The sequence below is a fragment of the Leptosomus discolor genome, chromosome 8 (assembly GCF_034619465.1).
Source record: "Leptosomus discolor isolate bLepDis1 chromosome 8, bLepDis1.hap2, whole genome shotgun sequence".
Taxonomy (NCBI): Eukaryota; Metazoa; Chordata; class Aves; order Leptosomiformes; family Leptosomidae; genus Leptosomus; species Leptosomus discolor.
The window spans coordinates 44,561,344-44,577,270 of record NC_141398.1 but is presented as its reverse complement, the minus strand read 5'-3'; the positions used below and the strand labels follow the sequence as shown (position 1 = coordinate 44,577,270).

The 15,927-nt window shown below is 38.2% G+C and overlaps 1 protein-coding gene across 1 annotated transcript in view; it reads right to left on the bottom strand.

The window, feature by feature from the left end:
* Positions 1 to 955: 955 nt before the first annotated feature.
* Positions 956 to 15,927, bottom strand: part of TOX3 (TOX high mobility group box family member 3) — a 75,874-nt gene continuing 60,902 nt past the window's right edge. Inside the window, exons 4-7 of the mRNA XM_086469480.1 lie at positions 6,970 to 7,239; positions 5,352 to 5,579; positions 3,891 to 3,971; positions 956 to 1,693 (exon numbers count right to left, since the gene is read on the bottom strand). Coding sequence (XP_086325606.1) covers positions 956 to 1,693; positions 3,891 to 3,971; positions 5,352 to 5,579; positions 6,970 to 7,239 — 1,317 coding nt within the window. The remainder of the gene's footprint in view (positions 1,694 to 3,890; positions 3,972 to 5,351; positions 5,580 to 6,969; positions 7,240 to 15,927) is intronic.

The following is a 15,927-nucleotide window of genomic DNA, read 5'->3' as shown; positions in this document are numbered from 1 at the left end:
TTAAAGCCTCATTTATGAAAACTTTACAACACATGATATGAAAACTTACAACTTTTAAAGAAAATATTTACAGTGATTATTCAGTTGTGGAGTTTCATTTAAATATTCTACTGGTTTTACAGCATATTAAAAACTCTTGCATTTTTCATCTTAGCTTTCTGTATTAACAGTTTTATTTAAGTGCATTTCCCTTTTAAAAATACAGTGTATTAAATCTGAAACTCATCACTTTGACACAGAATATAATATTCACATTTGTTCTGTAACCGGAATTAACGTAAGAGGGTAAATGTCAATATATATTTTCTTACAAACTATGGCAAGTTTATTTGGAGAAATGAAGTGAAAGATTGGGTAAAACATTTAAGTTCAGTTACTTGCATTCGTTTTTCTGAAGACATTTAGGAGAGAAAAAAATTAAAGAGCTTTGGCAAAAATCTCGATTTTTTTCATGACAAAAAATGCCATCAACTAACTCATGTCATACAAGTATGATTGTATGAAATCCAATTATCATTTTACAGGTAGTTACAACTGTGCTTTAAGGGCTTCATGAGTTCATACTGCCTTGAAGTGTATTATTCACTTTTAGAGAAACAAGGGGTTATATCATATAATTCTGAAAGGCCATTTTGCAGTCATAAGGTCCAGGTATTTATTAGGCCATTTGATTCACATATTGTAGGTAAAGCTTAAATAAATTAAAAAGGCATCACATGGAAAGGAGCACAGCTTTTTTTTTTTTTAAAAAAAAAAAAGATTTATAGTGAGCTAAAAGATGATACACAGCTACATTGTAGTTCTTTATTGCCTATCTAATAGACACTTTAGAGGATCATTTGATCTGTTATGCATCCCTGCATAACTACCATCAACAATTTACAGTTTTCAGCCAAATATGGTTTACCCCTACCCCCTCCACCAACACAAAGCCATGTTGCAAGACCATTTATCTTCAGAAAATACTGACCTGCGATAATACTTGAGTCTGTGTCTGAGACTGTATTTGTGACTGGTGCTGCTGAGGTGCTGGCTGAGGGCTCCCAATGGCAGGGATGGGAGAAGTGATCTGAGAGGCTACTGGAGAATGCTGCTGAGGAGAAGGCTGTGACTGGTGTTGCATATGCTGCATTTGCTGCTGCTGCATTTGCTGAAGCTGTATGTGCTGCAGTTGCTGTTGCATTTGCTGTTGATTAATTTGCTGCTGAAGATGCTGCTGCTGCTGCAAATGTTGTTGCATGTGGTGCTGAAAATGCTGCTGTTGCATTTGTTGTTGTATTTGCTGATGCATTTGATGCTGATGCAGTTGTTGCTGTTGCATCTGCTGCATCTGTTGCTGCTGGAGCTGCTGTATCTGGTGCTGCTGGCTTTGCATTGAGGGACTTACTTGAGATGAAGATGGTGTTGCCACCATATTTGTTCCCATAGAGCTTATCAATGGAGCTGCAATGTTTGTTGGCATGTTTGATGCAATGGTAACTGAAGCTACAATCTGATTCATCGGCAGTCTCATGGTTAAAGGTTTTGGAGCAATTGCTCTGGGAAGGGACTGTTGAAGAGTTTGAGGAGATGCTGATACTGTTGCATGTTGAGAAAGAGAAGTATTCAGAATAAGGGAGGAAGACAAATTTGTGGATGCCAACGTTTGCTGAACAGAACGAATCGTCTGGGCCTCAGCAGATTCTGCAGCAGCCTGTGTTTGGAAAAGAAATTAATTGCATTTTTAACAGAAAAAAACATTATTACTGTTACATGGAAAAAAAGTCACAGCTACTCAGGGAGACTTTTTTATCTTTTATTTTCTATCAGAAACGATCAATCAGCAGTCCAAAAAGAGCAGTGATTCACCAACCCATTACATTGCCTCCTCATTCATCTCTGTATACGGTACCTCCAGTTCTTACTTGGACAAAAAACTAACCCGTGCCCTTCTTCAACACCAGAAAGTCACAGATGTCAAGTGCATTTTGTGGCTGAAAGAGCTGAAAAGGGCCCAACACACTCTATATTTATATGTTTAAAAAAAAAAACCTGTTCTTTGGGAGACAAATCTGAGCAGAAGCATATCCCCCTGCACCAGTTATCACTGCATAAGGGTAGTGTGCAAACAACCAAACTTCTCAAAACAACTTTTTAATTTGCTTGTGGCAGTTCTTCGCATCTAAGGCACCAAGACCCAGGTACCTGCAACAGACAAAAGTCTAAGGGAATGGTGCCGAGGCACCCAACTGAATATACTGGAAGGGGTACAGCTGCATCTGTGGGGTGCCCTGCTTAGGAATCCTGCCTACTTCCAGTATCCTGGAGGTTCCTGATGGGGCACACCTGCGGGAAAAGTACAGTTCAAAGAGGGCTATTGCAATAAATGAGGTGTTCTGGTGCCTCTGAAGGCACAGTTTTATTAGGCATATTTAAAAATATTGTGTGTGCTTAAATTAGACATATTTAGGCACCAAAGGTAGGATTCCTCCTTCATACTTTTACACTTCTGCATTGTACATGACATGTAGAACAGTTGCCTAGAATCCCTGAATAAAGGCAATGGAGAGAAGAAGTCTCTTTCAGCACAATTAACTGACATGTTTTAGACATTTCACTTAGAATGTGTCAAACCGTGCTGCAGAAGTGCCTATTCCATCCCTACCCTCCACAACCACCTTGGATGAAAAAGCTACAGCAAGGATGTCTTAAGTTAGAGGACATGAGATGAATACTGGACTTGGAGTGTAATTTCCACTCACAGTCTTCCGACAAGTTACTCGGCAGGCCAGGTCCCAAGGATTTGGGGAGAAAATACGATTTCTGATGTATTTGAAAAGGGAACTTAGGACTGACAAAATAAAGTCCCTCAAAGGTATTTAGAATTCCAGCTGCCACTGAACTTAGCATCGTGATACTAAAGGCTTTGAGAATATTATCTAAGTCCTAGAGGCAATAGAAAAATGCAGCTTCTCAACAGAAGAAATCTTCCAGCTTTTATGAATGCATGTGTATAATTTCTGTTGTTGTATTTTTAATCATTAATTAAAATACACAGCAACTTTCTGTGTGACTTCCTAATGCTTTTCAGTTGTACATTCAAACAAATATTCTCAGAAGTTAGATATCATCACTTTCTTCTGTTGCTTTCTTGTGATAGAATATATTTTTGTAATTGAACTTTATGAAATACTATTAGAGAAATAACCATCTTGATTAATTTTTACCCATATTTTAGATGTCCGTAAGTATATTTCCATTTATGGTATTCAGATGCACCAGATCTACAACCAGTGTAGTGCTGCTGATTAGAAAGGTAAATTCTCAAATAAGACAGAAGAGCTTTGTTTTCTTCACAAGTTTTATTTTAACTCAGGATCCACTAAAATACTCCATGTGGCTTACTGCCAGCTAGTCCATTTGTAAGTACTCTCCAAATTCAGAGCCACCACGTATTTTTTCCCCTCACCTGCAAGAAATACTTAAGCTTTGTCATACAACAACTGCTCTCCAACTCCACGCAAAGCAAGTCTTGTCTTTCGAGAAGCAGCACTTAAGGGAAAACAAAATTCTGCAAATAGCTTGCAAATGTTAATGTCAAAAGGTCAGTATATTTTTCATGACTGAATTTTACTTTTGTAGTGAAGTGCATTATTTTGCCTCCATAGATAAAGGAAGATGTACATTTACAAAGTTATTGTTTGGTAATCATTACTGTGCCATTAGAGAGAAAATTTTTTTTCAGAGACTAAGCAGAGTTCAAGCAGCAGGACAACATATTGTAGAGCACAAACCCTCAGATTCTACTTTTATTTTGCGTAATACCACACACACATACACACCCCCCCCAATATTTAAGCACCATTGCCAAAAGCTAACTTGCATTACACTGAAGGCATTATTAGGCTTACCTTAGAAACAAGGCTTGCTCTATAGGCAGCAAGAGCCTTTAGGTATTCTTTTTTGGCAGCTTCAGTTTTTCTTTTATATACCTATTGAAAGAGATCACAATTTCATGAGCTTCAGTTATTAAGGCTTTTTTGCCAGAATGCTCTCACAATGACTTGCAAAGAAAAAAAACCAACAAACCCACAGACAAAAAAAACCTGAAAACACTCTACTGTTAGACATGTTTTTAGTTCCCTGAAAGATCTAAATATTCTTGCAGGTGGTTACAGACTTTCAGGTCTATTCACTGGACTTGCACCACAATTTATGTTGATTTACTGTGAATAAAAAAAGCTGTTAGAGCAGCCAACTGTTTGACAAGACTACCTATGCACACTTTACCTCCCCGGGTATTAATATTAATTAAATATTTTAATGTCTCTAAGTAACAGGGATATTAGGACACTGAGTATTTCAGATGCTAAAAAGTATCTGCAGTAATATAAAATAGCAAAAAATGCCTATGCAATGGGTTTTTTTTTTTTACACAAACATTTGAATTTCATATGAAAGAAAATCTTTATACCTTTAGAAAAGGTGGTTCATACAGCTTGGACAATTCACCTTCCCCAAAGCCAGTATGAGAGAATCCCATTGAGTTAAACAAGAACAGTTAGGCAAAAATTAATTGTTCTGTATTTCTTAATCATCAGTAAATTTAAAGTTCACCTTTAAATCATGTTCACACTCATCTGTTAGATCAGACTAAAAGTTTCCAAATGTATTTCACTAATGAGTCTCATTCATATCTTGCCAGAAGGCATCCTGTACAGGAATCTACTCTTCCATCGCACCTTCCATTAACTGTTACTGGGAGCTGCACGGAGTATCAACAGGCAAACAGCCTCAATGGATTGAAAGGATTTTCTTTCTTCAATTCATGTGTAGGTATAGAAAGAATAACAACCCTCAAGGAAGAACAAAACATTCTGTACCAAGTTTGAGCTGGAGATAACATTTCACACACACCATTGTAGTAAAGCACAAAGGATTGTCTTCAAAGGTTGGAAATCAACATGCTTTGTAACAAATTCATAAGGCAGATCAAAGGAAAATGGTAAATGTACTGTACCTTCCCCTTTTCTCTTCTAACTTCTGATTAATAGGAAACCAGGGCTTTGAAACAGGAATCATCAAAAGATGGTCTTAACAAGACTCTAGGACAGTATTACCAGAGCTTTTTTACAAACTGCCCTTTAAAATTTAAAGACAAATACAGCCATTTAATACTACCTACTCGCTCTTGTAACAAAATGCTTTTTTTGATGCCATGTCTTCAGCGAGTTCAAAAAAATCAGTTTACCCTACAGAATAAGGGGTCTACATCAGCAAGTAGCGTGGTCCACTCAGAGCAGAGGTAGGAGGACTTTTTACAAGGATTCCTATTTTAGTTTTTGTGAGACAACCCTGCAACAATTTTTTACCTGTTTTTGTTCTTCTCCTAAACTGTCCCACATAGATGCCACTATTTTTGAAACCTCTCCAAATGTAGCATTTGGGTTCTGCCCTTTAATTGCAGCTTGTGTATCCCTGAAGAAAAGGGCATATGCTGACACTGGCTTTTGTGGCTCATTGGGATCTTTCTTTTTCTTCTTCTTTGGAGTCTTGGGCTTCTTTCCAGAATCTGGGGCAGCTCTTTTTTCTCCACTAGCCTTGAGAAACAGTAATAACAAGAACAGTCAATATATGCATGAAATATGTTAGATAAAATAAAAAAAATTATTGTCAGTCTGGCTTAGTAAAATATGGATAGAGCTACTATGTAGGCAACATTTTGGAGAGTCCTGTTGTACAAGCCTTTCTCCTACCAAATAGTACTTAGCCTCGGCTTAAACTCATCAGATCTACTGGAACTAAATGCGTGAATAGTTACTACTCATTGTAAGCATGGCTCAGAGAGTCAAATCCTATGAGTTTGACCTGAAAAAGTACACTCCAACGCTCATTTGTATTTAAAAAAAAAAAAAAAAAAAAAAAATGTAATCTATAGTATATTTTGAATATGCAATCTATGTTTTTCCATTAAGATGTAGTTTCAGCAGTAGAGACTCAAAAGACAAGAGCTTGGAGGCATTTCCTGATTCCCAGATTTAGACTGTCAACTCAGCCATGGGTCAGGGGTTAACAAGCCCACCCTTCAGGCAAAAAGCAGTGGTAACTCTGCAGTTTCTATCCACCTGCAGCGAACACTCACCATGTCCACTACCCACCTCCATGGCTCCTTGTGCAGGTCAGGTGCCTGTGCAGCTGCACCAGGCGCTCTGGGTACTGCCAGGCACCAGTCCTGCACCCACAGCTGCCTCTGGGCTGAGGAATGCCCAGAGCAGCACTACTGGGATTACAGGTAACTCTGGTCCCTGGGTGCACCTTGTGTCCTGTACCGTCTTTTGTTCAACGACGCACAGATTATTGCAACAAGGGGATAAAGTGGCTCTAAATAGACCTCTATGATAGTCATTTTACTTCGATATTTTGAGGGTCCTGTACAATGATGTTTCCGTAGGCACAATCTCCATTAACTTAATGAGAAAACGTTTCATGGAACAGTCTAAATTAGGCTTTTTAAATATACCACTATAACAACATTTGTGCTTTATTATTTTGTTGATAAAATTTTCCTTTTAGAACAGATTTATTTAAAGGAAAATGTAAATTAACCAAACTTTCAGTTAGAAGAAAGCTTATTTGATATCTATCTAAATGCATCTATGTTTTATACAACTCCAGAGAATACAGAAATGACAAAACAGTCCAAAGTTGATGAGTAAAAAGATTTACCAGATCTATAAAATCCAAAATGAATTATGAATGTATTAGGCAAAATATATATATGTGTGTGCGTATATTCTTATGTTTATTATTATGGAGGTATTATGAAAACTTCTTAAGTAAAGAAGCTAAACAGCAAATGAAACATATTCCACTATACTGTAACATTCGTATTTTATACGACACATTGCAGCTGAGATGATACTGCCACATTCATGAAATATAGCATATAGACATGAAAGCTTACTCACTACAGTGCATGGAATAACTTACTCTATTTGATTCATCTGCATCTTCTTCATTTATAGAGCTGGATGGGGAAGGAGTGGCTGATTTACTCGCAGGAGGGGACGGAGAAGTGTGTGGCAAATTAGTGCCTCCTAAATTTAGCCCCAGCTGCGCACTTAGCTGAGACTGGTTAATAGTGGTTAGCTGAGAAGGAGGCATAATTCCTGAATGAGCAGCATCAGTCATATGGACAATAGATCTCATAATCAGAGAGTGATCCTGGCGATACTGGGAAATTTGTGTGTGACTCTGATCCTAAAAGAGATTGAAACATCGTTTAGTCATTAGCAGTTACCCTAGAGCATTAGCAGGTAAAGTTATTTTCACAGGCTTACAGAACTGACACTATCAACTTGCCGCTTGTTGCGCTTCTTTTTAATAAATGAAATGCATTTTTAATAAATTAAATGCAGCAACAGCTACCACACTTGCTCCAGACTTCACTCCTCCCCCACTTGGGGGTGGAATTTTTGTGGAATAAAAATTGCATTTCCCCATTTTAAAACATTTCTTCTCTTGATGCGGTGTGAAATACCCACATAAACAACAGGGAAACAGGCTGACTGTTGATACAGGGAAAACGTTGCAACTGAGAAGACACAAACTGCTGCCAAATGCAGAAAGTAAACAAAAGCAGGGAGATATATATATAGAGAGAGAAAAGCACCTTCCTTCACTGACATTCAATTATTCTTAGCTGTTACTAGTAACAGTAGTAGGTATAAAACAATCCTGGCTGAGTGGGATTTTAAAGTTGTTTTAAATAAAGAACACTGCCTTGCCAGGTCTTGAGTGCAGACACTGCAGCACGCTGGAGAATCCTAATTACTCCTAAAAATCCTTGTTCGCAAGTACGACACAAAACTACACATTTTTATCTTTAATCCAGCAATCAAACACATGTGGCAGTAGCAAGCTAGGTACCAATCACTGACTTAATTCTTCTTGTACTTCATGCCTCAGAAGCTAAAGTGCTTGCATGGTTTTGTTTCTACTGTTTCTTGAGGGCACAAACTATGTCGTCTTCTACGTCTGCACAACACTTACCACACTTGGAAATAAAAAGAAGCGAGACCCTGAAGGTAAAGTCAACTGGAATCTGCCTATGAACAACTCAGTTTCTTATTTTTAACCACACACGGATCAATACACAATGAAGGAACATTTAAAGAGAAAAGATTTTTAAAACAGTTAATAAATGAAGAGAATAAATAGCTCACAAATTGATTCAGCAACCTGATTAATCTATAGCCATTGTTTAAACAGACAGAAACACAAGAAATAAATTAGATTTTGGAAACTCTTTCATTATTAATAACCTACACCGCAATTAGTAGCAGGTGCAATGATCCTTAATGAAATGACACAGAAGAAAACAGCAATGCTGGGAGCGTAGCGTACAGTCCACCAGACTTCCACAAGGGAGTCTGACCTTCCCAGTGCTCTCTTATTTAGTGTGGATGAGCCCAAATGAGTTTTCAAAAACCTGTGTCAGCATGGAGGTAAGTTTAGCCCAAGTGACTTTCCTCTTACTTTTACAACCCTTCCCTCAACAGAGGCAGTGGTGCTCCTGAAAGCCTTTTCTTGGATGGGACAAATGCAGCCATACAAAGAAGCAATACGGGTGTTAGAGAAGGTGCACACGCTGCCTCATCCATCTTACGTACAAGTGCTGCAGCACACTGCTCCCCTATGACAATAAATCATATTAATTCTGAATTTGGCACTCAAGTGTCTCTCTGTTGAAGACTATGCAGAAAAAAATAATCCTTCTTCGCATAAAAGTACATACAGTGTTGCATCTGGATGCAGTACAGATGAAGTTAAACCCACAAGCTCATGATCCAGATCCTATATACTAGGTCTCACCTTCATTTTCCCCCATGCTTTCCAAGCCATTCCCAGCTTGGCCCATCACCCATACCATACCATGCTGCTTTCCCTATTTCTTAAATTCTTTTAATATTTCAAGTAAAGGAGTGTAGTTCCTTAGAGATGAATGCACGTGTCAAAAGTGGAGCACTCGATACAGAAAGATCAAAACATTAGACTTATTGGCTGAAATACCCACTTGCTTCAGGGCACCTTTCTGTGAAAATTTATTACTGTTAACTATAGGGTCATTTTGATTAACTTGTATTGGCAATGGCATCTGGAAGTCATTCAGTGTCTTTTGTAAAAGGCTATCACTTTCTGCATATTACTCCACTCATTTTAGTTTACAGACATTACTTTATTGCATGAAGAAAATCCTTGCTGTTAAAGCAAAGGTAGAGACCATGAGAATGACCTTCTCTCATAGAAATTAGCTTTCTTCATTACTTTGCAGGCACTACTTTCTTGGAGGTGTTCTAGACTTAAAAGGCTAGCTTTTGTTCTCTCTTTATTGTTACACAATACTGTCCTTTCTGGCCTTTACACCAAGGCAACAAAATGTGATGACACGGGTTACAAACCATTTACTCCAAGTCTTGTCATTTCGGTTGCATCTATGATTTTACTGAGACTAAATTCTCTTGACTTGCACTGACCCAGAATCTAATTTTATACACAAGCCCATGAATTCTTAACTGTCCCTTTTTCTGACAGTATTTGATGCTTGTGTGGTTTTTTTACATCCACTTATTTAATTTCAGTTTTTCTTTTCTGTATCTTTTCCTAAATTTTTTAAGCTCTTTTTTCAATCTTACAAACTTCAGTAAAAGCTAGAAGTCGAAACAGTTTGTAACTGGTTATTTAGCACCAGATAAAACATGCTATAGAAAAGAAAATATTTTGTTTCATTTCCAATCTCTTACCATTAACATAGTATATGCCTATGACAACAACACACAATATATTTTCTACACTTTGAATTTAAGTTATATGGCTAATCAATATTAAGAAAAAAATCACAAAGAAAGGAATGGGAATTTAATTTTTTTACTTTGTGGTACAGTGTTGTGGGCCTCAACAACCTATGGTACCTACAGAAGAGCTTTCAGACAAGGAAGCATAAACCATTGTCTATGTTAGTACAATAGTAGTTTGACAAGTAGCAGGAAGGTAGGGGATCTAGTCAATAGCAACATTAAAGTCCACAGCATTTGTACATAGCCCCTGAGCAAACAAAATATTCTAAGGAGGAATCTACAATCAGGATGACAAAATTTCCATCAATTATTTTCCCCCTATACTACAGAGACCAATACTGAACCAAAAGGATCAGTAACATATCCAAGAAATGTTTAACAATGAAAATCATCTTGTATCAGGAGCACACATGGAAATACAAGTGCACTAAAACATCCACGTGACACCCTAATTACATTACTACAAAAAATTGTAGTAATTCATGTGTTCAAAACAATCCACTGAGAATACTGTGAAAATTTTAAAGAATATCACAATCTCTTTCACACAAACTTAACCAGAAGTAAAAGTGATACACAAGTATTAAGAACATTCAGGATTTTTGTAACATTATACAAAACAGACAGATTAGTTCTGACAAAAATTCATGAACTTCTCAAGTGGACAGAATCAAGTTTTGATTAAGCCTGATCTGCTTTACAGTCTTGGACTGAAGCTAGGCAACACTTGGTGATTTTAACATAAGTTAGGCAAACTCAACCACTGGTTTACTCAGCATGACAATCAAACAAGGATATACTGCGTGAAACGGAAAACCGGAGAGAAATAACTTGTATGATTCCTCTGCAGACTGAAATGACTTTGTCTCAGATCTCTCTGTTGATATCCTATGTGAGTGCTACAAAAAACCTAAGGTATAGAGACATTTACTGAGGGGAATGCCAGCCACTCCTCTGGTTTCTTCATTTATACACACAGATAAAAAAGCAAAATATGGTCCAATATGTTTCCCCTTTCTCAAAACAACTTTATGATGACTGTTATCTAGGCACATTGGCTTTCTGTCACCACTCTCTTGCACAGCTCCAATAGCACACATTATAAAGACACTGAGCACTTGATGCATAGGTCTCATCAAAGGAACCATGAGGATATCCATCCAAACTATCCTACTCTCAACTATCCTAATATATTTAAACAGTCATGCCAAAGAAGTCATATTTAGTCATATTACCAAAGGACACACATATCACAGCACATGCCAAACGTAGTGCTTATTTTACTTTGAGCTGTAAAAGTATAAGTTCTCAAAAATTGATAAAATATTGGTTCTTCAACAGCCACTGGAAAGCAAACCACAGAGTAGGGAGACTTAAAAAAAAAAGCAACGTGTGAATTCCCACACACTAATTTATGCAGTATTAGCAAAGGTTTTTTTCAACAATTACTATACCTGAACCAGCAAAACATACCATTGAGTACTAAAGGAAAAATTAAGGTAATAAAAGATAGTTTGTTCTTCTGTTATTAACTCATTAAGCATCCAGTAGTTAATAATAGCTAGTAATAAAGCTAGCATTTATTTTGACAGATAAATGCATCCAGCCATTACATCTAGAGATGACCTAATTTCCACTTACCCTGTATTTTGAGTCATTTACGTACAGTAGATTTATCCTCAATTTCTACTCCGATATAATTTTAGTCTCTAGGAACATTTAACATGATATTTAAAAATGTAACTAGGAAATAACTTTTCACAACATACAGAGTATTACTCAAGTCTTTATCAAAGTCATTGTCTACAGCCTTCAATCATTTAAATGGGCAACACCTCCAGTAAGACCCTTTCCAATCACCTCAGATCTGAGCCCATGGAAGCACCTACAGGAAGATGTAGGGCTGGGACCTGATCCTGTACTGCATGAGCTAGTTTTTAAGGAAAGTGAGAAATCTGCCAACAAAAATAACTATGGAAAACCCAACGTTTATGGTTATGCTTACCGTGCCCTGGTTTCAGAAGCTGACTTAAAACATTATGTAGTCTGTTGCCTCAGGAATTCGTCACTGTCAATGTAACAGAAGCTGATGTAATATTTTAAAGGATATATTTAAGTTGAAGTAAATGCACCGCAATGTAAAGAGTGAAATCTGCAGTTGTCTCTGTCTGTAAATTACTCCCTTCACTTTTGGGCAAGTCAGAATATCTCTAGAAGAATCCTCAACATGCTTTTTCTCCACAAGTAAAACATAGATAAAAGAATCCATTAATCTAAATTTTTACAAGATTGGAATTCACTGCCAATCAAAACAAAGCAAACCAACAGGATGCTTTTCTCTGTCAGAGATTAAATCCTCACTTAATAGAATACAAAATAGTTGCACTTGGTACTGCCACCACTGAAGAAGTGTCCTTCCTCTCCCCTCCTCAGAAACTGCCATCGATAATAGAACTGTCAAACTGCAGTTATCAGAAGATCCACTACAAGCAGCAGCTTCTTTTCTCTGGCAATGAGAAAACTCCCATGTTTTGCTTCATGTCTCTATAGAAAAGGAAACCTTACTTAATTTAATTCCCAAATAAAGGCTACAAAAACAGTACATGTCGGTTTGGAAAAAAAATTACGTCTGCAGCTGGATCTAAAAGACCAGTTGATAACAGGAGGTTTATGTACATTCTTCTGCCTGAAGAACATGAAGAATATGCAATTGCTTCGTCTGTGTGCTCTCCCAGTCTCACTACATCAGAAATTATTCTTTTCTGTTCACACAGAGCACATAAGCCAGAAAATGGACACAAAGAGGGAAAAAAAAAACCCCAAAAAACCACAACACCCAAAAACCCAAAACCAACAAACTGGAGAGCCCAGTGATTTATTCCTCAAAACTGAGCAACTATCTTCTTTTGTTCTGGAAATCTCAGATGTCTTTACAAATTCATCTCCTGCTATATGATAAAATTTTCTTATACAGCTGCAACCTCCAAGTTAGTTTAATATATTTTATTGGAACCTTTCCGATTTACTGTCACTTACTTTTCTTTGGGGTCTGATCTGCAACCATGTTTGCAGTGACCCCTCACATGGCTGGTATTCCTCATACTCCCCTGTGCAGCGCAGAGCTTCCTTCGGAGCAGACAGCCTGACCTGTTACAGGGGGTGGTAAGAGTGCTGTGAGACCACCAAAGCACAAGTTAAACCCATTTCTTCTATGGAACCACATCCAGGGATTAGGCAGTAGGAGCACGCCCACACCAGGCATTGCAGCACCACCTCAGAGATATGTTTCCAAGCAAGAAGGTGCCAACCAGCCTGGGCATCTGCCAGACCAACACTACTCCATGTCCCAGGACTAGGCACCTCTGCAACATTGCTCTGTGGCCTCTACTGGTACCAGCTCACTCACAGCATGTCAGCTAATCTCTAATAAAATGCTGCATGACACAGTGAAGAAATACTAAAAGCTCACAGCTAGGCCAAAATTACACAGCTACCAATAGAAGAGACAAAGACTTTTCTCTGTAACTATTATAATTCTTACCCAAGATGCCTCAGCACCCTAGCACTGAGCATTTGCTGTTTGGGAACTTTGTTCTTACCCATTTACTTTCCTGGGACCCCACAGGTCCTCATGCAGTTCCCAAAGGGGGCTGAAGGGGTAATGTTTCTTGGTTGCCTCGGTTGCTATTGAGTCCTTTTGCTCTTGCAGACGGACAGCATGGTAAGCTTGCTATAGCCCTCCACCCATCCATGGCGGTGGCTACTTATGCTTTAGCACGCCCTAATTCAAAACTTCTTTATAATTTAATTTTGACACCATTTTGTAGAAGCATTTAAAAACAGATTCTCCATTCCTTTCTCCCCAAACATCTATCATACTTTAAAGCATATTGCATCGCACTCCTTTTGGACAAGGTACGCAACAGCATGATCACAATACATGTGTGACAGATCACAGATCTGGGCTCTGATCTGATGAGTCTGTTGGCATGAGGAGCTTCTCTCCAAATTAACAGTACAAGCTTGGGTCTGCTGTATGCAAACAGCAAAGGCACATTGCAAACAAACCCTGGATAGTTAAAATTAAGCCCCAGAATGTCAGATAAATGCTGTTAGCAGTTTTGTTACAACCTCTGCAACTCCAGGTGCTTCAGCTACCAAATCAAAGGCAGACTTCAAAGGTCCTTATTATGCAGTAAGCAGTGTGGGGAGAGACTGCAAGGAAGCATGACAACTAACAAACATTATCAAAGGTAACAAAAATTGTGCAAGGAATTGGGGGAGACAGAGTTGGGGATTACATGGCATTTGTTTGTTTAAAAATCGCTGCAAGTGTCGGTAGCTATGTTCGAGGAGGGAGGGGCATTTTTTCTTTGGATTTTGGGGAGTGGGGTGAAGCTTTTTTATTTGAGTTTTCTTTCTTTGTTGTTGGTTTTTAAAGCAAATCACAAAAGTAGGACTGATTATCTTTTGTATTACCAGAGTCAGGTATTTTTTTCCCAGCTGCCTGACAACGTAGAATAATTTAAAACTCAACAGAGACTTAGCATTTCTTTATAGCTTGAGAACTTGGAAGTGGAAGCTGAGTATTCAGTAAGCTGTCCAAGGGGAAACACAGGGGGTAACAGCAGAGAATAGCAGGAATTTCAAAGGAAGTTTTCAAATTATTCAAGAACAAGGGTGTCTGGACCCAAAAAAGCCTTTGGCCAGGTACAACATATCCAGATCAGCTGCAGCATCTGCCTCATTTAGCCATCTTAAGAGAGCAGCATCTGATTTTAGAGTTTAAACTCAGGGGGCAGAATAGTTTAAAGCCATGGCCCCAGCTTAATGCACAGCTGGTATCCACGGTCATATATGTCTATGTTCCTTCTGAGCTCAGTTCTTAGGAGTATCAGAGATTCAGCTTCCACTCCAGTTTCTGACAGCTTTACCAGAGGAGTGGATCATCTTCCACAAATTCATCTGGCACCTCACAATATTTTCTGGAGCTGATGGATCTTGATTTAGGCATTATTAATGTGAAATAGTCACAGTCTTCTTTTCCCCCAGACTGTTCTGCCAATGTTACTGTGTTTCTCTTTTGTGCAGAAGTCCTCATGTGTCTAGATAGGTAATAACTTACTTGGCATCATTTTTCAATCGTTTCTTTTTTTAGCACCAGCAGTACCTGCTATTCAGATAGGTGTCTTTGGCAACTGCTGCCACTTTGTTTCCTATGGATAGGTCCTTTCTTGTGGTTACTATGAATTTCCCTGTTTTTGAAAAGAATACCAGAATGTTTCCTTCTCCAACTGTAACAGCTCATTAACAGATGGCCCATTGTGTCTATATGGATGAGAAATGAGGGAAGAGCATGTCTCAGAAAAATGACTATCCACACTGAGTATTACAATGTCACTGAGGACATAGAAATCTACACACTATTAAAATCCTATTATTTAGTACATCACCAGGCTAGAACCATTTTCATATCATGTTAAAGTTGTAGCATTTAGCTTCTGTGCAGAAGCCACCGCTGTCTGTTGCCTCTAGGGTTTCCAGCCCATTGTCCACCCTCCCCCGAGGCCTCATGAGCTGTACACACACACTCTCCTAAAGGTAACTAAAATAATACACAACTAGATCATTAGATGTAAAATAAAATCTTCAACTATACACCAATCAAAAAAAAAAACCAAAAACAACTCTGTAAAGACTTGGAAGTTCATCAGCAAAGCACACAGCTCATATCTGCGGGCAGAAACCAGACTGTCACAGCGCTGCGCTGATAGCGGGCACCAGAGCTGCAAAATCCCAACTGAGTCCTAAAGGTCTAATTTTACAAGGCGTCCACCACCGTTTGAAAGGTTCTATATACGGCCAAATGTCACTGATCTGAGCCACCAGAGCATCATTTAATTTGGTATTACTTAATTTTGAGATTAATTTTTCTTGGTCCCACAAATTATTAAAACCAGCAGCAGTAACAGCTACCATTTCCACTGGGAAAGTCCAATGTAAACCAGATGGACACTGTTGTTTTAAAACTTGAGTTTAGTAATCCACCACACTAATCAAAGAAAAAAAAGAAAGAAGAAAACTCTGAAAA